Below are 27,975 nucleotides of genomic sequence, written 5' to 3'. Positions count from 1 at the left end.
TGTTTTTCAATTTAGTTGTCAAAATATTGTAATAGTGAGTGGCTGGGTGTGTTTGCTTTACATAAATTTTCGTATTTTATTACGGCAAAACTGCGATAATTTCCGTTTTTATAATGCCAGTGGAGTTGGAATACAATTATGATGCAGCCGTGGCCTCCTTGGATTTTTTTTCACAGGAGGATTTCAACAGTTTGAAGGAATGGACTCAAAAGGCTGATAAAACCAAATACATCCCTAAGGATATAACTGATAAGCAATTGTTATTATTTTATAATGCCTGCGACGGGGACGTTCCGAAAGTTAAGACTTGTATAGAGAAATATTATTACTGTCGGAAGAATACTCCAGATTTTTTCGACAATCGCGCTGTTTATTCGGATGAAATGAAGCCTATGGCTGAAGCCTTGTAAGTATTTTTGGCACGCTTATTTTATTGATTCCCTGTTGTTATTTATGGACTTAAAAATAAATAAATACAGTGATAATTTTTATACAGATAAGAAAAATACAAAATGCATTATTACACAATCTCTACTACATATGTCTCATATAGTTAGTTGAAAAATAAAATAGAACCCTGTAGAAACATTCAATGCCAATACGTTAAAGCTTGTATAATCACCTACCACCTACTTAAAAACAATTAAAAACTGATTGAAAAATTTCAGGGTCAATCAATATTTTTTTAAATGTATTTATGCACAGTGATCTTGGCATCCTTTTTTTTAAAAGTATACACACTAACAGTGTGTAAATAGTTACTGTATATTATTTTTTAATTCAATAAATAAAAGGACAAAATAGAGTCTGTGGAAATGTTTTAAAATTATTATACTGATTATCTGAGTCTCTTTTGACTCAGTAGATTTCAGTATTTTTGCTGGTATAATAATAAATGATTGTGTATTTACAGAGAGTTTTCAATACTACCTGGCAAGTCGTGTGAGGGCTACGATATCATATTCCACCGGCTTCGGTACACGGAGCCCTCTAAATACCACTTTGAACTTGGCTGCAGAATGCTATTCATGGCTGTCGGTAAGTTTGTTTTATCTTTTAAACTCATCAATACTTCACTATGAAGTTCCCTATAAATATATTTTAATTATAACGACACAAGTCTTCGGTTTACTTTGGGGTTTACTCAATATGTCTCTTTTGTCCTTAAATAAATATATACTTATTTTATAATGAGAAAAAAATTCCAAAAATACTGAATTAAATTTCCCTTTCAATTTTGCTTAACATGCTTAATGTCCTTCTGTGAAAACATATTTATCAGAAAAGCTAATCACCAAAAAAAATATTTATGAGATAAATCTTGATTCTCATTTGACGTACCTTTATAAAAAGCAAAACCAGTTTGTGAAGCTACTTGTACTTATCCAACTTGACCTTTACGTTTTTGCACCTATGTATAAATTTTATATATATTTTGTCATTGCCACTTACAACAATGATATTTCATTTTGAGGAAGACTTTTCAAGGGCTGATAGGCTATGTTCAGCTGTTTGGCGACATGTTGCTAGCGCATCGTCTAAATGAAGAATCTTAAGTTTATGAGCCTATCCCTTAGTCGCCTTTTACGGAATCCATATGAAAGAGATTAATTATAAAGAGTTAGTGAAAAAAAAAAATACTCTCAACGAAAAGATACAATTCTCGTGACGTCAAATCTTAATAGTTTCAACGACATATAAGAGACCACACAAGCAAAAAGCGCGCCTTAAAAAAGTAACATTTAGGGCTCTATTGTTCCAGTTTAGGTGCTTATTTCAGATCGTTATTTTACTTACCGTTACCATACGTATCGCTAATAGAGTTTAAATGTAAACTCTAAACATTGGTCAACTATAACGATGTATTGTTACAGCGTTGCCACTCTGAAATTTCAATGTGCCTACTTCGTAAGTTACTGCGTACGACGTCAAAGTAAATTTAACGTGACTAGTTAGTTTAGGAAATTGATTAAGTGAAATATCAATATGATCTAATTAAGGTCGTCCTGGCAAAGGGCCTGACCCTTTGCCTTTTTCAAGAGTACCAGAAACCGCCGAGTTTGCATGAAGAGAGTTATGAATGTGGATGAAACGAAGGAAGTATGCAGAGATCGTGGCAAGTGGAAATATGTAGTCTCTACCTTCCCCTCCGGGAAAAAGGCGTGATTTTATGTATGTATGTATGTATCAACGTACAGGCCAAATCGTGGGGTCTTGTCTAGAGATTTTGGCATATTAGGTTTGGGTTAGCATTTTTTTTGTATTGGTACCGTGTGGTTCCCGGCACCAATACAAAAAAGAATAGGACCACTCCATCTCTTTCCCATAGATGTCGTAAAAGGTGACTAAGGGATAGGCTTACACACTTGGAATTCTTTTTTAGGCGATGCGCTAGCAACCTGTCACTTTTTGAATCTCAATTCTATCATTAAGCCAAATAGCTGAACGTGGCCATTCAGTCTTTTCAAGACTATGGGCTCTGTCTACCCCGCAAGAGATATAGACGTGACCATATGTATGTATGTTAAAAATTATATGTTTTGTGTAATTAAAGTGTACTTAATTTAAGCTGTCAATATCGTTATTGCAATAATTACCTATGCATACAAATCTACATATATGCTAATAATTATTATATTAAAGCGACTATGTACGTGTCGGGCCGCACCTTCGGGCCTTAGTTGCAAATCAAAATATGTATAAATAACATAAATTTTTCCAATATTTGATCACCATGGATTATTGGTATTCTTACAAGCCAAAAAAAAATTCAATATTGACCGGGAAACGGTAAATTTAAAAATTACAAAACCGGGCTCTTGATACTCTCCTTATAATATACTAGCTGTGCCCGCGACTTCCTTCGCGCGTAATAGTTATTTTGGGCATCATTGAAGCCCCAATTGATGGAGAATTTTCCCCGTTTTTTCCACATTTTCCATTATTTTTTTGCTCCTTATATTTGCAGCGTGATGTTATATATAGCCTAAAGGCTTCCTCGATAAATGGTTTATTCAACGCAAAAAGAATTTTTCAATTCGCACCAGTAGTTCCTGAGATTAGCGCGTTCAAACAAACAAACAAAATCTTCAGCTTTATAATATAAGTATAGATAATCCTTAAAGTTTTATAGGCACAGTAATTGCTTTAATATTATGTCAATAGCTATTTAGAAATTAGGGTCTGATAATTCTCACCATGAATGTGGAATGTAGATTATGGAATGATACTTATTTATTAGTTTGGATATTATGTATAATTTACCGAACCCAAAGAACACCGACAAAATTTTAAATATTAATAATAAATTATTAAAAGATTCTCATTTGAATAAATTATTATACAAAATATGTATTAACATATCACGTGCTGTCAAAAATTTCTATAAATTTTAATATTGCTTAATTTGGTTGTTAAATTCATAAATTATTTTCAAAAACTTTTTTTTTGGATAGCAACGGTTTAGTTAAAAACGATAAATTAGGTACAAAAATATTTATGATTCAGTACTTATATTTAATTTATTTACTTTTGTTTTTTTCTTCTTATTTAAGTCAAGGGTCGTCAAGTCGTGACCCGTTTTTGTGTTAAAGGTGGATATTCATTATCACCTTATCATATTAAGAAGTGGACTATTGCTGAGGACACCATCTCCCTTATCTTCCTGAGACCAATTGCATTCACAGGCGTTCAGTTTTGCTAAGTTAAAGACTCCAAAACTTACTTTAGTCTTTAGTATTTTATTCTATATCTGACCTAAACATCAAAAGCGTACGAAACATAACTGTTCCTAATGAAATAATTTAATTTATTTATAATAAGTATTTATTATAAAATATAGTATCGTTGAGTTAGTATCTCGTAACACAAGTCTCGAACTTACTTCGAGGCTAACTCAATCAGTGTAATTTGTCCCGTAAATATTTATTAACTGAGTATAATTTGCTCAGTTGGACTGAGGGATGAATTTTTGAAATTATGGATTCAATTAAATTTTAAGACACATAAAGGTGTACTTAGCGCTATCTGCACGCAACTGCTTACGAAAGTTGTATCAAAACTCGTAGTAAGGGCTCCAAGTCATAAGGGCAAGGTCGCATTGTCAACTCGCTTGTAATATTTGCATTAGGTACATGCATTATATTCTGCAGTATCATCCATCATCACTCAAGTCTTTATTAAATGAAGGCTATTCTTACTCACCTTTTTGGAGAGGAGCTAGCCTTTATGACTATGATCCTGGATTAGGTGGAATCAGGTGTACATGAAGCGACTCCTATCTGACTTCCGCAACCTTTGCAGGGGAACCGAACTCATATTGGATCATGATAACTCATCCAGTTGCCTTAATGTTTCCTCAGAATGTTTTCCCTCACCGTAACAGAACCTGGGATCTGAATCTCGTCCAACCTATGATTCATGGTCAAAGGCATACCCCAGGCTCCTCTCCAGCGTAGTGAGACTTAAGCCAGGAGGAAGAAGAAGGCCATTATTTTTGATATAAATATCGATTGATACGATTAAAAATATGGACGTGGTTTTTAATAATCGTAACAAAAACACTAAGTATAATAATCCCGTTCTACCCCGGAAATAATATGACCTTTTTATAGTACATATACGTATGTTTTACCGATAAATAAACAATGCCTGCAACCTTTGATTTTCGATTGAATGAACCGCTGGCCGTGTTAAGAATTCGATTGTTAACGAATGCCTATATCGATTGTATATTGTATCGATTGCGAAGATGTTGACGCTCCACTATTTTTAAGGCTTTATTTCATTGTCTTTTTAAAGTAATTGTTTACCGATTGCACTTTATACATTTTTATAAGGATATAAAATATGTATGTGGAATTTTTTTTAAAGTGTCTAAACCCGGTCGTCACCGATATTAACCCCCTTAAAAAAAGGTTCACAGTTTGACCTGTATTTATTTACCTGTGTTGTATATTTATCCGCGATCAACTCGCGTTTCGCGCCGATTTTGATGCGGTATTCAGGGAAGTGTATTTTACATTAGGTTTTTGATATTTAACCGACTTGAAAAAAGGGGGATATCGATTGCAGGCGGTTCTCTTTGCACAAAAGTTATGTTTCATTTACACATCACCCTAAGTTGTAATGATATGCCATTTGGGATATTCGTAGCAATCTGGTAACTGTAGTCTAGACTCTGTAAGCACAGTATAATCAATAATGCTGTAGGCTTACGGATTTCAGGCACTTAATGGGCCAAAGACACGCTTGCGAATCCGTAGGCAAAAGATCGCGTCATTGAGTCAGATTGTAGAACTTACCCAAGTGAGGTCGGCAGGATTCGAACCATTGACCTTTTACATCGCAGACAGGGCATTTAATGACCGCCCGACCGTAACCGTTGTACTTTAGTGATGTTACTTGACAGAAGAACAATATCGATAGTTTAAATGGTAAAAAATGGCGATGGTATTCCATATCGATAGACGTTGAATATAATATCGACTGCGAATATGATGAGAGCGTAAGGTGGCGAGAACGGTAAGGTGTTCGTGACGCGCATAAAGGCAACTATTTTCCAAGTTATGTATATTAGTTTGAATAGTCATTGGTGACACATGGCCCAGGTGGGATTTGAACCTGTGCCTTTCTGCGCATCACGCATTTAAACCGGGAACCTTACCGATTCGACCACCGACGCTTTAATTATCGACGACCTAATTATCGATATCGATACTCCGAAATCCCTTCGGCTCCACATAGGTCTAGTCTTGTGTATGAAAATGTATGACGTCCTATTTGTTACATTATAATTTTAGTGAGCGCATTTATAAATAAAGTGACCTTTCAATCTATACCAGTGAAATTGAGTGATAGGGAACGGCATGATTAAGTAATGCTACAACCAGTTCGTTTGATTTGAGTAGAAAGGTTAATATTTCTTTTTTGAATATTCCTACTTTTAATATAAATGTGTTAGTTTCTAAGGGTATGCGAATGTGTGTTACACTTTCACGAAAAAACTAATTAACGCATTTTAAAAATAAGTTTAATTTTATAGAGAGTTTTCGTAATCTTATCAAAATATTACAAGTAAGTCTTGTAAGGCCCTTTAAGTTGTTTTTGTTCACGTGGATAAAGTCGCGGGTAACAACTAGTTATCTCATATATCTTGGTCGATTTTGTTTCAAATAATGCTTGAAGTTTTTATTGAATTAGCCACAGAAACCTAATAATTTCTCACCTCGATTATTGAAAAATAAAATTAAATATTTTGGATGTAAATCTTATTCTATTGTATTATATTGCTCTTCGTCTAAATTCTGCTGCAGACTATACCATATTTAACATTGACAAGAACACGTGTAACATTATGTTGTGACGATAGAAACAACAGACAAATAACTTTATTTGTATGTATGTACAAAAGTATACGTTTTAATTTGCGAAATTATTGCCCAACGTTAGTTCAAGGCGAATTGTAGTAAAAAGGCCATGTTTATTTTTTTTTATGTCACTAGACGTCAATCAAAAGTTTGTAAAATATTTGTAAGTTTATAAAAAAGTGTGGGAACTATGTCTTCTTTTTAAATTTTAGAGCTAACTCTTGTCGGTGGAGTTAAATGGAGTTTACTCCATTCATCTCTTTTCTCTGTAATTTTTTTGTATGTTGGTATGTTGTAACGTTTACTTTTTGCTTTTTAATTGATTAAAATATTTTATTCTTGGTCTTCCTTATTCTCTCTTTCCATTAATTTTTCCTTTAAAAAATATCATGTTCCCTCTCCTTTTTTCTATCGTTTTTAAAATTGTTCTTTTCTTACTTCTCTAACGCTGAATAACACTTCTTCGTTTGTGATTTTTATTCATTAATTTAAACTTTTGATTGATTTTTCCATCCAATTTATTTTCTCCATTCAACTCCAGCACCACATCTCAACTATTAAATATTTCCCTCTTTTTTTCCACAATGTATATATACGTTTTGCACTAAAAATTATGTCCTGAGTTGCGTTTTTTGTTGCGTCCCTTTTTAGGCTCACAGGGTCCATCTGGGGTCCACCTATGATGACTTTAAATTTTATTGCTAACTGCTCTTAAGGTACGAACCTCATATTTAAATAAAATAGGTTCCCTTCCCCTGCAAAGGGCGGGAGTCGCTTCATGTGAAAACCTGACTCACCCAATCCAGAATTTTTGTTGCTGGTGGTCTCCGCTTACATCCATATACATACATACGTATAATCACGTATATATCCCTTGCGGGGTTGACAGGGCCAACAGTCTTGAAAAGACTGAATGGCCACGTTCGGCTGTTTGGCTTAATGATAGAATTGAGATTCAAATAGTGACAACTTGCAACAAACTTGGTATTCTTCTTTTAGGCGATGGGCTAGCAACTGTTATTACTTGAATCTCAATTCCATCTTTAAGCCAAACAGCTTTTTTGAGGTTGTTCTGTTCTATCTACGCCGTAAGAGATATAGACGTGACTATACGTATGTATAAGATAGTTTTCTTCCGTTCTCTAAAGACGAAAGTCTGTTTTACTTCCGCAAATGATTTCCTTATTCCGCATTTTAATAATGTCCAGACAAGTCCACCTTTTACCTACTGAAATCGTCCGTTCTGTACGGTCAACCGCATATCAAGTTATCCTGCATGCAACTCTATAAAGCGGTAATATATAGCCGAATTTCCAATGCATTCGGGTAGGTTGATATACTGTTGACGGTACCTTCGTGTACATTATATTAATTATCACAATATTTCAATTTATGTTTTGTTAAAATAGTATCCTATGCAGACGATACCGTACTGGTCTTTGTTGGAGATACGTGGGAAAGGGTACGGCATTCGGTGGAAGAGGGTCTCATCAGGGTGTCGAATTGGCTTAACTCAAATTTACTCACTTTGAATAAAAGTAAGACAAATTATATGTGCTTCACTAAATATACCTCTACTCAACCAGCAGAAGACTTTGAAATAAAAATACATAACTGCAATTACATTTCCAACTTGCCCTGTGATTGTCCAGCTATCACAAAGGAAAAAACTGTAAAATACCTCGGCGTCATGTTAGACCAACGCTTATCCTGGCACTCACACCTGGAATTACTTATGAGCCGAATAAGAAAATTAACATGGACTTTTAAGACCTTAAGACATATCGCCAATAAAGCATTATTGAAACAAATATACATATCTCTGGTCCAGTCTGTTCTCGGGTACTGTATTCCGATTTGGGGTGGCGCAAACAGAACCAAATACTTAGACCTAGAAAGGGCACAACGAGCTCTGCTAAAGGTTATTCATTTTAAACCTTATCGTTTTCCTACAGAGACCCTGTACACACTGAGCGACGTTTTGACCGTAAGAAAACTATTCATATTGAACACAGTACTAAAACTTCATAAGTCACTGTCTTTCGACCCCAGACTCTTGTTAAAGCGTAGGAAGCATGTGGTAGCCCCAATATATGTATTCAAAACCGCTTTTGCCAAAAGACAATTTTTACACTTATCTTCACATCTATATAACCAGTTAAATAGAGAGTTAAATATATACCATCTAACTAGCCGTAATTGTAAAATACTTATAAACAACTGGCTGAAATCCCAAACATATGAAGAAGTCGAATCACTTTTATCTAGAATTAACTAAATTCCACCCCATAATGTTTAGTTTAAATTGTATAATTGCTTTCTGTTATTTGCATGTTTGTTCCTGTTATTTTTATTGTTTTTAAGCACTAAAACCTGTGATTGCACATTGTCTGCAAATAACATATATTTAATTATTTAAGAGCGGGTCTTTCTAACACAGGTTTATATAACTTAAAAGAAAGGCCCAACCTTGGTTCTAAAAATGTAATTTTTTTTTTTTTTCAAGACAATAAAGAATTTAAGAATTTATTTATTTATGTGCTGTGTAAAAGGTTTGGAAGTATATGCGGTCGATTCCCTGTTTTTAAAATCGAATGAATGAATGAATACTACTAATATTATAAATGCGAAAGTTTGTGAGTATGTCAGGATGTCAGTATGGATGTTTGTTACTCTTTCACGCAAAAACTACTGAACCGATTAAGATGATATTTGGTATGTAGGTAGCTGAAGACCCAGAATAACATATAGGCTGTTTTTTATCCCGGAGTTCCCGCGGGATTCATAGGGTTTCCATGCGGACGAAGTCGCGGGCGACCTCTAATATATTATATACATGTACATATATTTTCGTATTACTACGTAATTTTTTTTTGCGTGGTAAAGGGTAGGCCTAGAGGTGCACCAGGTGAGGAATTTTTCTTTATATTTTTTATTCGGTCTGACCCGTAAAAGAACTAGTAGTTATACACTAAGGTTATAAGTACTATCTAATTAGATAATAAATACGTAGAAAATTCGAAGTTGTTTCCATGACATCATGACTTGTTTCCATGACAAGTTCATTTGGATGGGATACCGGTTTTGCGAAATACTTGGTTAGTATTACTAGCTAAACTATGTAGGTATGTTGTTTTTATGTTTAGTTATTATAAATTGTGTGCCGTGTGGCACCAAAAGATAAAAGAATAGGATCAATCCATCTCTTTCCCGGTGGATGTCGTAAAAGGCGAATGAGGGATGGGCTTATAATCTTGGGATTCTTCTTTTAGGCGACAGGCTAGCAACCTGTCACTAATCGAATCTCAATTCTACCATTAACCTTTTCAGCGCCAAAGTCTGATATATCAGACGTTTAAGTTTCGTGCCCTCGCCGCCAAAGTCTGATATATCAGTCAAATAAATCTTACCAATTTAGCTGTATTTTTTCTTATCTTTATAGTACCTGACGACATATGCATAACATTTTTAGACAGTTCATACTTTAGTTAATCAAAAATAACAATTTCACGATTTATTATAATGTTATTTGAATAATAAATTATCAAAAACAAAACCATGTTTATCAGAGATTCTGACTTTTTTTTTATTTGAACCCTCAGCGCCAATGTCTTATATATCAGACATTAGTGATGTTACATTACAATGTTACTACTTAAACCAGAAATCTGGAACTCTCAAAAGAAACGTTTAAGAAATTAAAAATATTACAGGTTTTTGTTTTGGCCATAAAACTTTTTAGTGTGTCGTAATTTTACCAAGTTTTAGCACAGAAAATGCATTTATTTTCAAATGATGTTTTGCATCGAACTCAGTAAATTGCATGGTATGTCACAACACTATAGCGACACGATCATGCATCTGTCTCGTACGCCAACGACTGATATATAAGACGCGGAAGTGACGTCAGAGGCGTTAGATGTTTCTAGAACTATTTATTTCGTGCTGTACAATGAGGGTAGGAGGTATCGATAAATTATGGAAGTACCCTGTCATGTTATTTTCTGGGTTATCATCTCTGCGTTGCTGTGTAGATTTATTATAATTGCAAATTAATATTTATTGAAATATGACCACTGCAAAGGAGTTGATTAGGATTTACCTTTTAGCCATGGCAATTGTAAGTAAAACAAAATTGAGACGACGAAACGAAAAATTACACTTTCAGATGATTCAAGTTAGTCATGTAGGGTAGGTAAAATTTTTACAACATTCAATCGGTTTTTGTCTTTAAAATAAAAATAACCTGATTGAAGGATTTTTAAATAATAATAATACGATCATCAATATTAGTAAAATAATAATTGTCTCCATCATTTAATTAATTAAATCAATAAGTTAAATGTATATCTTTCGTAAGGTATCGAAGTTTATGACCGGAAGTTGACACATCACTAACACTCGTTAAAAATTCATATTAAGCGTACGCCACTGTCTGATTTATCAGACACGTAGTGATGCAATTAATTATCATGATTACTTGTGCGTTTTTTCGCTGTATTAATACGCCACTGAGATTTCAATACATTTTAAAATGTTTCAAGGAGCAACAATAATAAAATAAAACCCATGAACTTAAAAACTGTTTTATAATGATTTATTTAATACAAATTAATAATATCGATACTCAATATTGTCAACACTAGTAAATCAACCACGTTTATTGCCGTGGCGTGTGGTGAACGTTTTTGACGAAAACTCTTGGCGTGGAAAGGGTTAAGCTAAACAGTTGAGCGTGGTCTATCAGTATTTTTAAGACTGTTGGCTCTGTCTATCTCGCAAGGGATATACGGGATAGACAGAGTCGACAGTCTTGACTGAACGACCACATTCAGCTGCAGTAGATTTTACACTAGGCAGTGTAAAATCGATTAAAAAAAAATACATTTTATAAGGTATTTTTTCTTCATAATTTTGATGACGTGTCTGTGCACATTTATATTCAATTTTATCATAAATATTTACATGGAAGGTCATACGCAATGTTTTTTGTTCATTACCTACTACTATATGCGATCCATTGATGACGCACTTAACCGGTTTACTGGGTTGGAAAATTACAATCATTGTATCTCAACTTACCTGTCATTTATATTTATTATGTTAATAAGTGCGTTGTGTGCCGGCCGCTTTTCTTCTCGTACAGATTTTACAAATCAATCAAGGGAAATGCTTCTAAACTTGAGAATCTTTGAGGCGATGTCCGCTAGCAATCTGTCACTATTTGAATCTGAATTTTTTCGTTAACTCATAAGCTGAACGGGGTCTTTCAGTTTTTTAAAGATCATTCCTACCCCGTAAGGTATAATATATGTGTGTGTATATATAATTACTAGCTGTGCCCGCGACTCAGTCCGCTTGGAATAGTTATTTTGGGCATTATTGAAGCCCTCAAGGGTGAATAATTTTGGGATGAAGATTTCCCCGTTTTTTTCACATTTTCCATTATTACTTCGCTCCTAATAGTTGCAGCGTGATGTTTTATAGCCTAAAGCCTTCCTCAATAAATGATCTTTTCAACACAAAAAGATTTTTGCAATTCGAATCAGTAGTTCCTGAGATTAGCGCGTTCAAACAAACAAACAAACTCTTCAGCTTTTAATTTTCAATCTCTTTATAATATTAGTATAGATTGTAGTATTTGTAGGAATGCTGCGGTTGCGCAGGTGAGTCGTGAGTCGCTTCATGTAAAATCCTGACTTTAACCCAGGACATCCAATCAAAGGCGCAACCCGGGATCCGATCCGGGTTGAATGTGACCGGTACTTACCGGTACCCAGGAAGACACATTCACACATAAAATGAGCAAATATTTGTGTCCAAAGTCTAGTCTAGGCAAAAGAAGATTCCAATATGGCAGTTGTGCAAACTGCCCACGCTATGAATTACATAACTAAGTGGATATCGTCGCCTCTGCAGTTATAACGTGGTCATAGTAATGTTGTGACCCGGTAACCGTTATTTATCGATCGTGTGTGTTAAGGTGAGGTTCCGTTGCCGGCTGTGTTGCAAACTATAGATATTTAGATACAAAAACACTATCACTACATATTATATTATAGTCTGTATGTATGTATGCGCCAATCTTGGAAAGTAGTAGGCGGATTTTGTTTCTGCTCGAAATGTTGGGAAGAGGGTTTTCTGAATGCTTAAATAATTCTAAAATTATAATAAAAAAACACTAAAATTTTGGACTAAATTTGGCACAGAGATCTGAAGATCTGAAAGCTATTTTATTCTTCTTGAAATTCCCAAGTGAGCGTATCCCCGAGCAAAAGCTAGTTGGTTGAAATAACGACGATGAAACAACATTGAAGATGAATTGCGATTATCCATCAATTATCAGCAACAATAAACAATGGCATTATTAAAAGAATGAGAACCTTCCTTTTTTACCGCTAAGTATTTTGTAGGATCGCATTAGAATCCTTACCTTAATTATTTTTATTTAGTCTGTTTTTGTAATTGTATGATAAATTTATCAATCTAATATTGCTTGCAATGCTTTAATATTGATTGAAATGTAAAATTAAAAACTCAACTTCCAAGTTAATTTTAAGAACTCTTCTTTTTTTTAGTTCCGAATGACCGACGGACAACCAATTTACCGCCAAAAGTACGTTTCATTTACATATCGAATAATAAATTTGACATAATATAAAAGTAACTACATAATTTGTTTTTTCTAAACGCCTTCATTGACGCTATTCAAATTAAGAATGACATTTGATTTCCATTAAAAATTTATGGAAATCGTAAGACTTATTTTATCTATACATCGCAAAATCTTACACTCAAACCGGTAACTCACCTTGCCGGTATTTCATGTGTCATGTGTTCAAAAATAAAAAAGTTACATTCCAATATGATTCTAACTAATGTACCTATTAGGTGTGGTGAACGCCATGGTAGTTGCCACCGGACGGTGATCCGGTTATCATGATTAATTTATTTAAATCTTATTCTTAACATAACACGTGAAATATTACTGATACAGATAACTTATCAAAATCAAATAAAGTTTCTATTTTATTCCAGAAATTTAAAATAGCAGTCTACAAAATCAAGTTTTTTTTACCTATTATCTTGTAAACTACTTACCTTACCTTCTTACTAGTTGCTAAGGAGAATGCCACCTTTATTCTGTTAGACGATATGTCATAAGTAGGTGGTACACCTATGCGACATTAGTATTAAGAACTCGGAGCACCAATACTACCTTATTTTTTGTATGTCGAATTAATTTGCATTATACCTAGTTTTTAAAATTATAATGCAACTAGTCGTTCACTGCGAGTTTATATAGTCACTGCGAACACTTTCAATTTCTCTCAAAAACAAATCATTAATTAATTATCTTAAATATAAAAATTCTCTTGCCAGATCATACACACGTTTTGAATTTCATTAAAATCAGACCAACACCTCGAAAGTTATCGCGTTACAAACATACAAAAAATGTATTTACTTCCCTAGTTGATTGGATAGACAATAATGGCAGAATTTGTGGTGCCTAAATCTGTAATCCATAGATTCACCATAACATAACGAAGGATTACCTACTCCATGATCACGCCTTTCCCGGAGGCAGTCTGCTGACTTTCGGTTCAAGGAATAAATTAAAAAAAACTAAAAAACTACGCTTTATTGCTAATCAAACTAAAAAATAGAAAATAAAATTTAAAGACAAAGGAATTATAAAACAGTAGTAGCAAGTCGAACAATCGGTTATAGTCAATTACCTCCGATTAAAATTATAACAAAATTAAATTTATAAACAAAACAATTTAAATCTGAGTAAAAAGCGTGGGGTGCCTGATGTAGTAAATATTAAAATCATTCTATTAGCATATATTTATGACAAGAGAGTTATGAAAATGAAGTAAAATGCACCCCACGCTTTTTACTCTGATTTAAATTGTTTTGTTTATAAATTTAATTTTGTTATAATTTTAATCGGAGGTAATTGACTATAACCGATTGTTCGACTTGCTACTACTGTTTTATAATTCCTTTGTCTTTAAATTTTATTTTCTATTTTTTAGTTTGATTAGCAATAAAGCGTAGTTTTTTAGTTTTTTTTAAACTATTATTTATTTTCTATTTTTTAGTTTGATTAGCAATAAAACGCCTAGTTTTTTAGTTTTTTTATACAATTATTTTTTGGTAGAAGTGTTAACTTCCTACTACTTCTACTACGCTGTATAACTATCTTACTAGAAATGACTTTCGCAACCATGCGCCCATCGCCGGAGGTTTTCACAACTAACTTTCTTAAAGTTATATGTGGCCTGATTGGATTAAATCTCATAATATTCTCATCATCATGATTCTTTTTTAGGCGATGGGCTAGCAACCTGTCACTATTTGAATCTCAATTCTATCTTAAAGCCCAATAGCTGAAGGTGGCCTATCAGTCTTTATAAGACTGTTGGCTCTGTCTACCCCGCAAGGGATATAGACGTGATTATATGTATGCATGTATGTATGATGATTGTTAAACCCAGTTGAAAAGAATTTTATAGTGATAAATCACTGTTAATAATATTTTTGACTATCCAGCAAACATAACAATTTTCGATTGTGGCCTTGCCAGGAATCAAACCACAAGATTAAGAGGCAGATTGATACAGGAACAAAAATATTTCAAACATACCTCCACTGCCTTTACAACCAGGAACGCAACAATGTTTATCTGAAGACATCGTGGCAATTTTGTAGTAAAATCTGTCTTTCACAAAAACAAACACAAACTTGGGACTCCTATCTCAAATAATCAGGTACTTTTTACAGGAGTCCTATCTCAAAATATCTGCACAACACAGTGAACACAGTCAGAGTCCAATCTCAGATGATAAAATCACACGAATATCCGGAAGAACAAAGCTCGACTCAACGGAAGATTCCAAACTCCAAATAACGACAAGTTATCAGCACAAAACAAAGTGCAAATAGGTAAATACACAGGCACCGGTAAAAAAACAGAAAGAAAGTTTACAGGTGTTAGAATCGAATTCAAAACTTACTGCAAAACTTCTTTCTTTCTTTCTTTTCTATATTATGGCTTCCACCGGACTTTCGGTGATTCTGCCAATGTCATGGTTTGAAGAGACACGAAGTTACAAAAATGGACGGTATACAATCTGAAAGGAGAAGGTTAACAAATGTACAAACACAAAAAGACAAACACAACAAGTAGGTATTGTTAGTAAAAGAGAAGACAAGTTAATGATTATAATGTGTAGTGAGTGTGTAAGGTATAAAAGTTGTGCAAAACAAGGGATATACTTAATAGGGAGATTTCGGAAGTTAAAAAAAATAAATAAATTTGTAATGGGAACTATAGATTTAGGTTATTTTTAGTTATGAACTTTGCAATTATATAACAGAACCGAGTGTGGACAAGAGAAAGAAATGAATTAGTGTCTAAATTTAGATGGGGAATGTTAGTACTGCAAAACTTATTTTACATAAATAAACAAACTGTCACTCATTTTCCAAGCGAGTATTACAGTGTTGCTATTATAAATATGCAAAAGTTACATAATGTTAATTCAAGAATCGCATTAATATGTTAAATACGTATTAAATATCGCAAAGTTCTGTAGGTAGTAACTTTATTCTTGTATTGTTGTAAATTTAGTTGTTCAATTTTCATTTATTACTTTTTTTTTATTACTTATATATTTTTTATTGTTTTAAAATATTCTACTAATTCTACTATTGTTTCTAATGGTAATTCTAAATAGAGCGATGCGATGAAATAAAAAAGCCTCAGGTTAATAGTAACATTATATGGAAATATATTACATCTCTTTTTGGACTCCTTATGCGTCAGAACTTCTTGGTTTCTTGTATGGAGATTACTGGCACTGGTGCTATCTCTGTCTCTCTTACTCTCATACGAAGGATCTAAAAATGAATTTATTAATCCTGGCAGTTTTAATAAGGATAATGAGAAACTCTTATCAAAATATTGCATTGTCATCGGTCCTTGATACGTGTGCAAAGTTTCAAGTTGATCAGACGTTTAGAAATCAGTGAAAATTAAGCTCAAAGATTCCGTTACATACATACATACATACATACAACCCAAGCTAATAAAAGCGTAGTAAAAACAAAAACTAGTGCAATTTTAACAATTCAGCCAATGTTGCCATCGAAAACATAAACTACCATTTAGAAGTTTATGCTTCCTGTTCCAGATGCGTGTTTGAGTCAACGCGGTCCCCAGCCCGGCGTGATATTCCTGTTTGACATGCGGGGCGTCAAACTCGGCCATCTAGCGCGGTGTGGATTATCGTATGTATTTTATCGTATGATCAACTATTAATTTTTAAATACTCAATTATCTCGTATTAATAATATATTTTTAAATAAAGAATTTGAAATAAGACGGCTAACTGACTGATGTAGTCAAGATTGCGTCCATGCTTCCGCCGTCTGTGACCATGATCCAGGAGAAGGTAAAACAGGTTTTAACATAGAATGACTCCCGTCTGACCTCCGCAACCTTTGCAAGGGTTCCTGAACGTGCAGGTTTCCTTAATATGTTTTCCTTCACCGTTACATATTAGTTTTCATACATCTACGTTTCTCATTTTGAAAGCTCAACTAATTTTTTTTTTATGATTCGTTTACCATAAATAAGTGATAAATAAAAAATTACAAGAATACGTGAAAAACAATCTTTTTAACCAGACAGAAGTGTGACCAACTTCTGTCTGGTTAAAAAGATTTTTGTTACATTTTATGTCTAGTATTTTATTATGTCAATCATAAAAACTTACACAGTTAATTAGACATCTAATATTTTTATGTATTTTAGTAAAGATGATATACATATGTAGTCTTTAAAAAAGGCGAAGCCGAACAACGATGGTTTGATGTTTAAAAAATGAATATTTCTTCCAGTTACTTATGTAAAAATAAACAAATTACGCTGGCGTTAGATAACCGTATTTCGTAAGAATTTATAGTTTCGTTATATTTTTATTACTTCTATTTACTTAGTGATGTTATATAAACGCTGGAAAGTTATTATCGCCTGTTAAAGGGACTTTCTTCGGATTAAGGTCAACATATCGGAGTTTCACTTCAGCGTTAAATTAACTGCTAGTCTGAAATTTTGTTAAATACATTTTATTTATTTTATGTCCATATTTTATTGTACCATCTCTATATCAAAACTTCCCTTTCATTCTTCTTGTTCTTTTTTTGTTTTTACGATTAGTATTTAATACCAAATGTAATGAACATTTGGTAGAGTATTTCTTTCAGTGGATGCAGTAGTATCCTGCAAAACTAAATTTATTCTATAACATTAATTGAACTACCTACCTATTTAGAATTAAGATTTACTTTTGTGCCGTGTGATTTCTGGTCAACATAAAAAAGAATAGGACCACTCCAGTTCTTTCCGTTGAATATCGTAAATGGCGACTAATGGATATGATTATAAGCTAGATAGAGATTATTCTTATGTCATAAAACCCAACAGTTTCAGAAATGTTTGTACAAATTTTGGTTGATGAATTATTTACTTTATATACTTAATTGTTTTTTTAGCTTTCAAAAGGAGAAACAAAGGTAAAAAGTGTGAAGTGCAAGTTTCGCTTGTACGAGTATTTGAAAAATTCAGTTTATTTTTTCTATTTAAGTTTTGATGAGGCTGATGGCACATTTATTACGTCTTTGTCGAATGTGATTCCGTCCGATTAGAAAACTGGTATACCTAGTTAGTAAACATTTTATTGAACCAAACAACAGGTTTCTCTTCCAATTTTTGTTTTGTACCAATAGCTGTACTAATTATGATCTTTTCCTTGTATTTCTCCCCTTAAAAAAATATTTTACGTTTGTTCATTTATTCGCTTACCATGGCGGTGTTTATTTAAAATACATTGCAATTAATCGTAACTGCCTCCTAAAAGCCACTCATTCATTTAAGTATACAAAGATTACTCGCGTTGTAGTAAGTAATAATGGCGACTACAATAATTACGTATCTTTTTATGCTATAGGTGACAGAACAGGTTTAAATCAACTTTGATATTAAGCTGTGTGTATGTCTGTTTGCTCGCCCTTGTCCCTTGGCTTACGTCAAATCGTGTCATGGCTCAGTGATTGCGCTGGCATTTGTGCTAATATATACACTTACTTGGTTAATTTTATGAAATTACTAGCTGTGCCCGCGACTTCGTCCGCGTGGAATAGTTATTTTGGGCATCATTGAAGCTCTCAAGGATGAATATTTTTTTCCGTTTTTTTTTTCACATATTCCATTATGTCTTTACTCATTATAGTTGCAGCATGATGTTTTATAGCCTAAAGCCTTCCTCGTTAAATGGTCTACTCAACGCAAAAATAATTTTTCAATTCGAACCAGTAGTTCTTGACTTGCAAACTTGACAAACAGATTTATAATATTAGTATAGTATAGATGATATTCAGATTCAGATTTTGCTCAGGGATGCCTTGTGCATTAAAAATACCTTCTCAGGGGGGGATACATATATTATTATCTATTTAACATTTTCTCTTTCGAAGGTAATTTTTCTTTTATGTATTTGTATATTTCAAGTTTTTAAATACCTATTATTTATATATATTTCTTGTGTATTGATTAAATTATTATAAGTAACTTGAACTGGAAACCCTGTTTGAATACATGAGAGAGAGTTCTTTTATTTCTTATATTAATTATTAGGAATGATAGAAAAGAATTCTACTTTTTTTGAAATTCTCAATTAACGTTCTCCACACGTTTAATACGGTACTATACATCCATGTTTGTCAATTACAGGTCAATCCGCAAGTTCTTCCAGTACCTCCAAGAGGCTCTGCCCCTGAAAATGAGGGCCATACACGTGATGAACACGGAGCCGATCATTGACAAGCTGATGATGGTCATCCGTCCTTTCATGGAGAAGAAATTCTTCGACATGGTAAGACAAAACTTAAAGCGTTTGGTAAAAAAAATATTTTTATTTCTTTATTGATTACCTTTGAAATATATTTGATCATTTGGGTATCCTTAACTATTAATCCCATTTATTATCACTATACCATTTGAATCTTAATTCTATCATTGAACGTGGACTTTCAGTCTTTTCGAGACTTGACTGTAGATCCGTAGGGGATATAGACGTGATTATATGTATATATTATAACTATGTACGGTAGGTTAAATAAAATCTTTAATGGGAGAAAGATAGAATAAGCTTATCTTTGATGATGTTGGTATTTATTCTCGTTTTGATACCTATACAAAAACTAAATTTACAAATTTGTATGAATAGATTTACTTTGTTGAGAGAAAAAAATAATTATAGTTAGGTCAATATAAGAGAAAAGTCGGAAGGCGGACCCTGGGCCCCGAAACCTTTCTGTGGAGGGTGCAACCGGGGACACGCAGCGATGAGAGAGAGAGAGGTCATGATAAATTGCTTAATCATTTTGGTTTGCGGTTAACGAATAACACCTTAATTGAAAAAGCAATAAATTAATTATAACATATGATAAGATGTGAAATCAAAACCAAAATTTTTAATTCATTATTGTGGGACGTTACGTATACGTGATTAGTGTCATGTATTTTTTATTAGTACCTTTTTAGTTAAGGCCAATATTTTTGACAAATTGATACGATACGGTGTTGATATAGTTTTTGTAGAATAGTTTTTGCTTTGGTACCTAGTCTCTCTGTACAATAGTACCTACCTACATATTTAAAAATGAAATATCAGAAACTATCTTACTTTCTTTCACAATCTTTAAACCCTGTGATTATAAAGTTTTTTTCTTAATTAATAATTTTTTTTAAATACCTATAATTATAATATAATTTTCAGATAAAATGTAATTAAATATATAATATAAAAATTGTTCCATATTTCCAGATAAAATTCCACGCCAAAGAGGAGGACTTGGAGAAGTTTTACGAGACTGTCATACCCAGATCCACATTGCCGCCAGATTATGGCGGGAGTCTACCAGACACACAGATATTGCACGCGAGGTGTATGCAGACCCTGCACTCCTTGGTGCCATACTTCCAGGCTGAAGAGGCCCAGAGGATAGCGGCTTTGCCTGACAAGAAAAGGGAAAAAATGGAAAAGGCATTCAAGAATTTAGATATAGATTAATTGTAAACTGGGAGAAACATTGCATTTGAGTAAGTGATTTGATTTGATATTATTTACGTAGATTAATCCTGTTGCACATTTATGTTTTGTAAATATCTAGCGGGATATTTAAAAAAAAAATAGAAAAGACATATTTTAATGCTACTAAATACTACTTTTTTCGCTTAACTAGCAACATTGAAATCTAAAAGTCGATTCTATGACAATTTTGATTAAATGTTACAAAGAGCTCTTTTAAAATCCTGTTTTCTTATCGCGTATATATTTTACCCTTCATAAGTTTTATTAAACTTATCTTAGAAGGACGAGTTCATTGTAGATGCTTCCATAGGACTTTATAATTAAGAAGTAGTATTTTAAGGTTTAGTTTCGTGATACTTTTGGTACACGTATATGTTTGTCATTATGTCCTAAGGGGTAGACAGAGCCTCGGTTTGATTATGAAAAATAAAGTAGTATAAACTGATCGTATAGAAGGCATTCGTAAGCCTGTTTGCTTGATCGGTTTTTGCATTAACTAAAGTATAAAAAGGTCACAACAATTATTAATAGATGCAGCATAATATATTATGTCTTATCTGATGCCACAATACTTTCTAAAGCTTTGAATATTTTATGAGTTAAAAATGTTGAACAAACAGCTGTTATATAAATCTTCTTGTTATATATTTAGCTTCAATTAATAAATGGATGTGCATGAATATGTAAAAATAACCATTATCTTAATATTATCATGAATGCACTTAATTAAACCTATAATGGATGTATTATATATAACTGTTTATTATAAATTTAGAGGGGATTAATGTAATTATCTTATTATGAAGACTGGCTTGTCTTTAAGCTGATAACTGCGACTATCTTATACACGAATTCTAGATAGTAACCCTTTAAAACGGAATTTTTTCAGAATTATATAGATATCTTATTAAATTTCATTTTAACCAAAAAGAAGTCAAATGACAAATTCATAAACTAATAGATTTATTTGCTAAAAAAAGTACCCTCGATGTATAAAATAAAAATAACAGCACTTGTCCTGCAATGTTTAAGGCTTATATCATAATCAGTGATTGAATCACAGTAGATTAATTTTCTGTTCGAATGGAATTGATGGCTTTGAGTCAATTATTACCTTGCAATTTTGTGATATACTCGTACCTTACACATATATTTTTATAATATAGAATGCTTATATCGCTGAAAAATACTACTTAACCGCTACTTAAAAAACTTTAGTCGTGATTGACTATTATTAAGACAGTTTGTGAGCAAATCATAAATTAGGATATTTGTGATTGTATGTGGAATGTAAACATAGCAAATTGATTGTATAATACGGTAAATATGAATCGTAATTACAAATGGAATAGTACATAACTGTATTGTAATATTATTTTTGTAGTATTATGTAGTACATACATACAATGTAATAGTTCATACGAATATGCTACCATTATTTATAATTAATTGGATAAAATATCCAACAGTGATGAAGAAAAAATTGTAGAAAAATAACATTAAAAAAAATAATATTAATATATATACATATATATTGCGGGTCTATATACAAATTCACAGTGCTTAGTGAATAGGTACCTACGTTGTCCTTGCCGGGGCCTTAAGAATTCTTTTTATTATTGCAATAAAATATATAAATCAAGAAGTGAATATATTGAACAAGATAAGTATTTTTCTTTCGTCCTAATGATACTGTTTTTTAGATAGAATCATGTATGTAAATAAATTTTAAGTATGCCACGCTTTCTTTACTTACGTGTTACCGCATGCCAATTATATGTATATTACATACATACATACATATGGTCACGTCTATATCCCTTGCGGAGTAGACAGAGCCAACAGTCTTGAAAAGACTGAACGGCCACGTTCAGCTATTTGGCTTAATGATAAAATTGAGATGTATGAATGTTACCTTAAGTTAAAGACATGTTACCATATGACAATTACATGTTACCGTTACCATATGACAACTTTTAGATTACTTAAATTTGTTTCTGTGTAATTTACTTTTGATTTACAAAAGTTTATTTGATTGAATAATATATTAATAGGACCAGATACGATTGTATAAAAAGAATACTGCGCTGCATTTCGAGATCGTGTATTGATGAAAAATTGATACTGTATATTATGTTTCAATCCATTACAGTTTCGTTTTGTCGTCGAGTTTTATCTAAAAATTTTATTGCTTGAAAAATGTTTGCAATACTAATTACTTTCAAAAATTAAGTTCCGTTTATAATCAGTTTCTCTTGAATATCAATTATTAATCTTTCGAATAAACCCTTTTTTTAAAGAATAAACATTTGGTAGTCTCGGATCAATCATATGGCCGAATTACTTAATAGTTATAGAAATAGATATACTTATGTAAGAATGTTATGATATAATGATATTATATCACTAGTAACATTATGAGTTCATCTGTGCCCTTAATCCAACCTGAAGATAATCAAAAATGCACTACCAATTTTAAAGAAAAAATATTTATTTGGGTGAAGACAGTGTACTTTTGTTTTAAAAATGGTGATGGTATTGTACTTAAGCATTTACCTTATGTTAATTAAGTATTTTGTGAATTAATACACACCTAGAGTTGGGTTTGTTTTGTGATAGCTTTGTGTAGGTACCTTGTAATCTGTTGGTTTGTGAAACCCGATGTTGTGATCAAAATTTTAGCAATATATTATTGAGCGTTTATTTGGGTATTTCATTTAACTTCCCCTTAATACCATAAATAATTTTTACTTAAATACTATTTATCTGCCTTGATCGCAATTTACTGATCGACTAATATCAGTACTCTGTGGCTATGTTGTTTTAAATTATGGGACCACTTGTATGTTTAGTACAAGTAAATTCTGTGGTTTTATAATTGTTTACAATTCTTCTTGAATTTCTGTGAATTAAGACATTGAACTGTGATTCTATTAACAATAATAAAACGGGTACAATTTAAGGGCTCACCAAAATAGCTTTTGTTTTTCAAATTTTAGTACCCAGTAAAATAAATTAACTCCATATAAATTAAAATCAATCTATACTTAGTTTCCCAAAGTAAAACGTATTAAGCTTCAAAATAAGTATACACACGTCAAAATAATCGTACGTTGTGTACAAATATTCTTTTTGATTGCCAAAATGGATAAATGCTCACCAAATATTGTTTCACTAAAACAGTAACATTGATACCAAAATGTACAGTTCAAATTTGCTTTTTTGTAATCAAATTATGTAACCAAAATCCAAAATATATTATGGTCAAGCTAAGATTACGTAATATATACGTAAAATATAAATTGCCATTGATTATTTTTAAGTACAAATTAATCTTATAAGATAAGATTGTATAAGACTGTAATTATTGTGTTCCTTTTGAAGTGCCATTGATTATTCTTAAATTAATCTTATGAACACTTTAATAAAATTTCTGTTTTAATTTAGATTTTTTATTTCCTCATCTACCAATGGTTTGTTTCATTGTATACCTTAGTCATTATGTGTTGCAATAATTGACAACAAAGTAATTATGTAACTGCATAAAAATATATAATTAAATGCATAATGCATTAATTATGTAACTTGTGTTTGGTGTAATCAATATTATATTTGGTATGAAAAAAATATTTGCGGTTGACTGTAATTTTTTCCCTCAGCATAGATAACTAAAATGAAAGTAATAAAATAAAATATTGGTAACATCTCCTTAGCGATAATTTACAAAATTTGGACTCAAATTGACTTTAAAGGTGTGTATTTATTTTTATAGAATGTAATAAAAAGCAAAATAGCTTTATTTCTAGAATATTTTGTGATACACAATTTGGTGAGCATTTATCCGTTATGGCAGGCACTTCGAATTTATTGGAAGTAATATAGGTGCATTTCTGGTAGGCGTTTAAACACAAGCCTAATAAAACTAATGAAAACTACCATATTTGGGGATCAATGGTAGAAAATATTTTCTATGCTGGCAACCTTAATCTGTCATTATTTTCTAACCGTCGTCTTGCACCTGCCTCCGGTTTTTTGTTTACCATTGGATAAAACGAAAATTATGAATTAAAACATTACATGAAAGCAATTTATTGAATTAAAAAAGTGAGAATATACGTTGTCAAATACTGTCGTGCTTGGTTCCAAATGTTTGAGACATTACTTATTGATGTTTTCGGTAAGTTTCTAAGTTACAATTAACATACTGTTTTAAAATTGTTTTATACTTATTTTGTTTCGTTGAAATTGTTTTAAAGGCTCCAGGAATCCAGAATTACTTTGGTAATGATCCGACATTTAAATAAACAATAAGAATTATACTTATAAGACGAAATTTGGCGCAAATATTTCGTCTCTACATTATACCCAAACTATATTTTTATTATAAATATCTGTTCAAAGAACTCATCATTATTCAATTTATTTGTAGGTATAAATGATGAACGATACACAATTGTAATGCCATAATACTATATCAAAACACGAGAAGTATTTAAAAATCTAATGTTTTTAAAATTTTGTATGACGGTTGCAGTTTTAATTATTTCTGTGGACTAAAAAGATTTCACAATTGCAGGATACCATGGACTCCATTGACAACAATCAATTTGAAGTTATACCGAGCTCTAAAACAAAGAGGAAGATAGTTACTCCGTGTTCCACCGCATACCTCAACCCCGCTTTAGACTTACTGGCCAACGAGGATCCTATGTGCAACACTGCCATGGAAATTGTCCCAAAGAAACGAAAACGAACCAAAAGCTGTGAAATAGTCACGTTTGATAACTCAGCTTTAGATGTAGGAATAAGTAAGGCAGCTGTTAATGAATTCCTCGTAAGGGAACTTGAGAATGTACGAAAAACTGTAAAAAGTTACGATTATAATCAGGCTTTGGAATCCAAAGAAAACGTCCCACCTTCTATGGAGAGCGAGGAACCCATTTATGCTAACATAACAAACTTATCTTATGTACCACAAGATATCACTGACAGTGCCATGGTGCCATATAGGGATACTCAAAATATGGACGTCTCTATATTCCAACCTGATATAAGCGAGATAGAAATGGACTCTGGAATATCAGTGTTAGAACAAAAATCTATAAGTACAGCCAACCAAACAGAAATCCTTAATAACTCCACAGTAAATACAACTAACATACAGACCAATGTAACAAACCAAATATTCATAAATAACACAAGTAATATGAGTTTGAGCTTCATTGATAGACTAGCGTTGGATTCGCCAAATCTTTCCAACCAATCTCTTTACTTAGATGATGATCTTAATGAGAGCAACATCATGGAAATCAAAACTATAACAATTATAACAAAGAAGAAAAGAATCCCTGAGAAAAAAGCAATAACAAATCCATTTTTAGATCCAAATTTGAAATTGGACTGTCCTGCTGGTGATCAAAATCCTTTTCTTAATGATGAAATGAGAGAACAGGAATATACTGATGAAATGTTAAATAATCCCGTTCGATGCCAAGCTCCACAACCAAGTAACTTGATGCCTAGGAAACTGTTTGCTTGTGACACAAACAGTACTATATCTACTATGAACGAATCACTAAATGTTGATCAACATGAGTATGAGAATATTGATAATTACAGATCTGAAAGTCCAATTTACGAGAATGTTAGTGGTGATTATAATGACGTCAGTTATAACAAGCAAAGCAAAATACTAGGTTGTGATGTTTCTCAATTCAGTGCTATAGACATTATGAATTTGAACAAAAACAAACATGAGCCTAACAGCTCTAACGAATCTAATGAAAACAAAAAGGATTTAAAGAGATCTATATTAAGAGCAAGTAATAAACTGTCTAAGAAAGTGTTTAAAACATTGAAGAAAACATTTAAAGGTGAAAAAGTTGAACATAATGTTACACTTAATCCTTATGAAGTACCAAGAAAGCCACCTAAACAGAAAACTGAGCATAAAGAATCTGGAATAGAAAATCCTGCTTTAAATTTGGATAACTCTGACGAAATAGAGATTGAGGAAATTGATGATGATGATGACATTGAACATCAGTATGAAACTATTAAAACTATAAGGAATACCCGGCTAAATATGAATGTAACTCCACTGAAAGAGAGAGGTATAGAAAATGCTGACATTTCACATAACAGGACTAATACACCGGGGAAGAAAGTTAGATTTGACTCGACATTGAATCAAGAGAAGGTAATAACGGGTAATAGTTTTGACTGTGGCCTTCAAAGTCCAGGATTTGATGCTAAAATTGATAAATATCACGACGAGCTGGAGAATTGCATAAATGAAAGAAAAATTTTGCAACAAAATATGTGAGCGAGAATGAATTTTTAAAATTCCCGCCAATTTGAACTAGACTAATAGTAATACATGATAAGATAATTAAATTGAGGCTATAATAAACAGTTTACAACTGAAATGATGTAAAATTGTTTATCATTTTTAATAATAATTTAATTTAATTTATCTAAGATGATGCTGTATAAAGATTTATCATAATCCAAAATGTCTAAAATTAATCCAAAGTACTATCACCAAATGCATTGTTATTTTAACATTTATTTATTAATGGAATGTAATATAATTAAAGTTTAGCCTTTTATTGTTTACTAGTTTAACCTTATACTTGCCAATCCTGTCTATTTTATTTATTAAATAAATTTATAAGGAATGAAATTTGGTTATAATTTTTATGCATCCAAACCATCACGCCTGTTTTCCATTGGGGTAGGCAGAGACTGGAATGCCACTTGCTACGATCCTTACAGACCTCTCCCGCTTCCTCCACACTCATTACTCTTTTCATGCATATTCGACGATTACGGGTACTCCTAACATCTCCCTTTTTTAAGATATATTACTTTTTCTTTGGTAATACAGTGTACAAATGCAATGATGAAGAAGAAGATTTCCTAGAATCTTTCATCTCCAAGACATTGCCAGTTTTTAAAATAAGAATTTTGTTATTCCTTTCACAATTATAATCCCTTTATATATATGTATATAAATAGCCAGACACCATATTTAGTTTCATGATTCAAACTGTAGGTGAAATACGCTACAGATATTTTTTTTTTAATTATAAATAAAAAGTGAAACGCTAAAAAACTTGGGATTCCATTTGTAGGCAATGGGCTAGCAGCCTGTCTATATTTGAATCTCAATTCCATCATTAAACCATACAACTGAACGTGGCCTCTAGTCTTTTCAAGACTATTGTAACTGTACCCCGCAAGGGATATTGGCGTGATTATATGTATGTATAAAAATACAAGGGTTTTACTGGATCTTGAATCATACTTCTGGAATATAACTCCAGTGCATTCAAGCTTTGCTCCATTTCTATGATATTATCTCCATTACAATATTATAAAAAAAAAATGTAGTTTTTATAGGAATATTCATACTTGCGATTACAAATATACGCGGT

General features: G+C 32.3%; 2 protein-coding genes across 2 annotated transcripts; both read left to right on the top strand.

The window, feature by feature from the left end:
* Positions 1 to 26: 26 nt before the first annotated feature.
* Positions 27 to 21,416, top strand: LOC106130038 (alpha-tocopherol transfer protein-like). Its single transcript, XM_013328794.2, has 5 exons — positions 27 to 406; positions 914 to 1,038; positions 16,574 to 16,670; positions 19,174 to 19,315; positions 20,270 to 21,416. The coding sequence occupies exons 1-5, from the start codon at positions 114 to 116 to the stop codon at positions 20,513 to 20,515; spliced, it is 903 nt and encodes a 300-aa protein (XP_013184248.2). The 5' UTR covers positions 27 to 113; the 3' UTR covers positions 20,516 to 21,416.
* A 3,178-nt stretch (positions 21,417 to 24,594) lies between these two features.
* Positions 24,595 to 27,119, top strand: LOC106129917 (uncharacterized). Its single transcript, XM_013328616.2, has 2 exons — positions 24,595 to 24,713; positions 25,113 to 27,119. Exons 1-2 carry the CDS (start codon positions 24,705 to 24,707, stop codon positions 26,859 to 26,861), a joined length of 1,758 nt encoding a protein of 585 aa, XP_013184070.2. The 5' UTR covers positions 24,595 to 24,704; the 3' UTR covers positions 26,862 to 27,119.
* The last annotated feature ends 856 nt before the right edge of the window (positions 27,120 to 27,975 follow it).

Source organism: Amyelois transitella, chromosome 22 (assembly GCF_032362555.1).
Source record: "Amyelois transitella isolate CPQ chromosome 22, ilAmyTran1.1, whole genome shotgun sequence".
Classification (NCBI taxonomy): Eukaryota; Metazoa; Arthropoda; class Insecta; order Lepidoptera; family Pyralidae; genus Amyelois; species Amyelois transitella.
The sequence above is the reverse complement of the archived record's forward strand: the minus strand, read 5'-3'. Positions and strand labels throughout refer to the sequence as shown.

What these genes read in the sequence shown, in the direction of transcription:
- LOC106130038 (XM_013328794.2), top strand. Translation starts at nt 114, where the DNA reads ATGCCAGTGGAGTTGGAATACAATTATGATGCAGCCGTGGCCTCCTTG. An exon ending in AAGCCTATGGCTGAAGCCTT is followed by an intron (nt 407 to 913) that starts GTAAGTATTTTT and finishes GTGTATTTACAG; the next exon opens with AGAGTTTTCAATACTACCTG. An exon ending in CTAGCGCGGTGTGGATTATC is followed by an intron (nt 16,671 to 19,173) that starts GTATGTATTTTA and finishes TGTCAATTACAG; the next exon opens with GTCAATCCGCAAGTTCTTCC.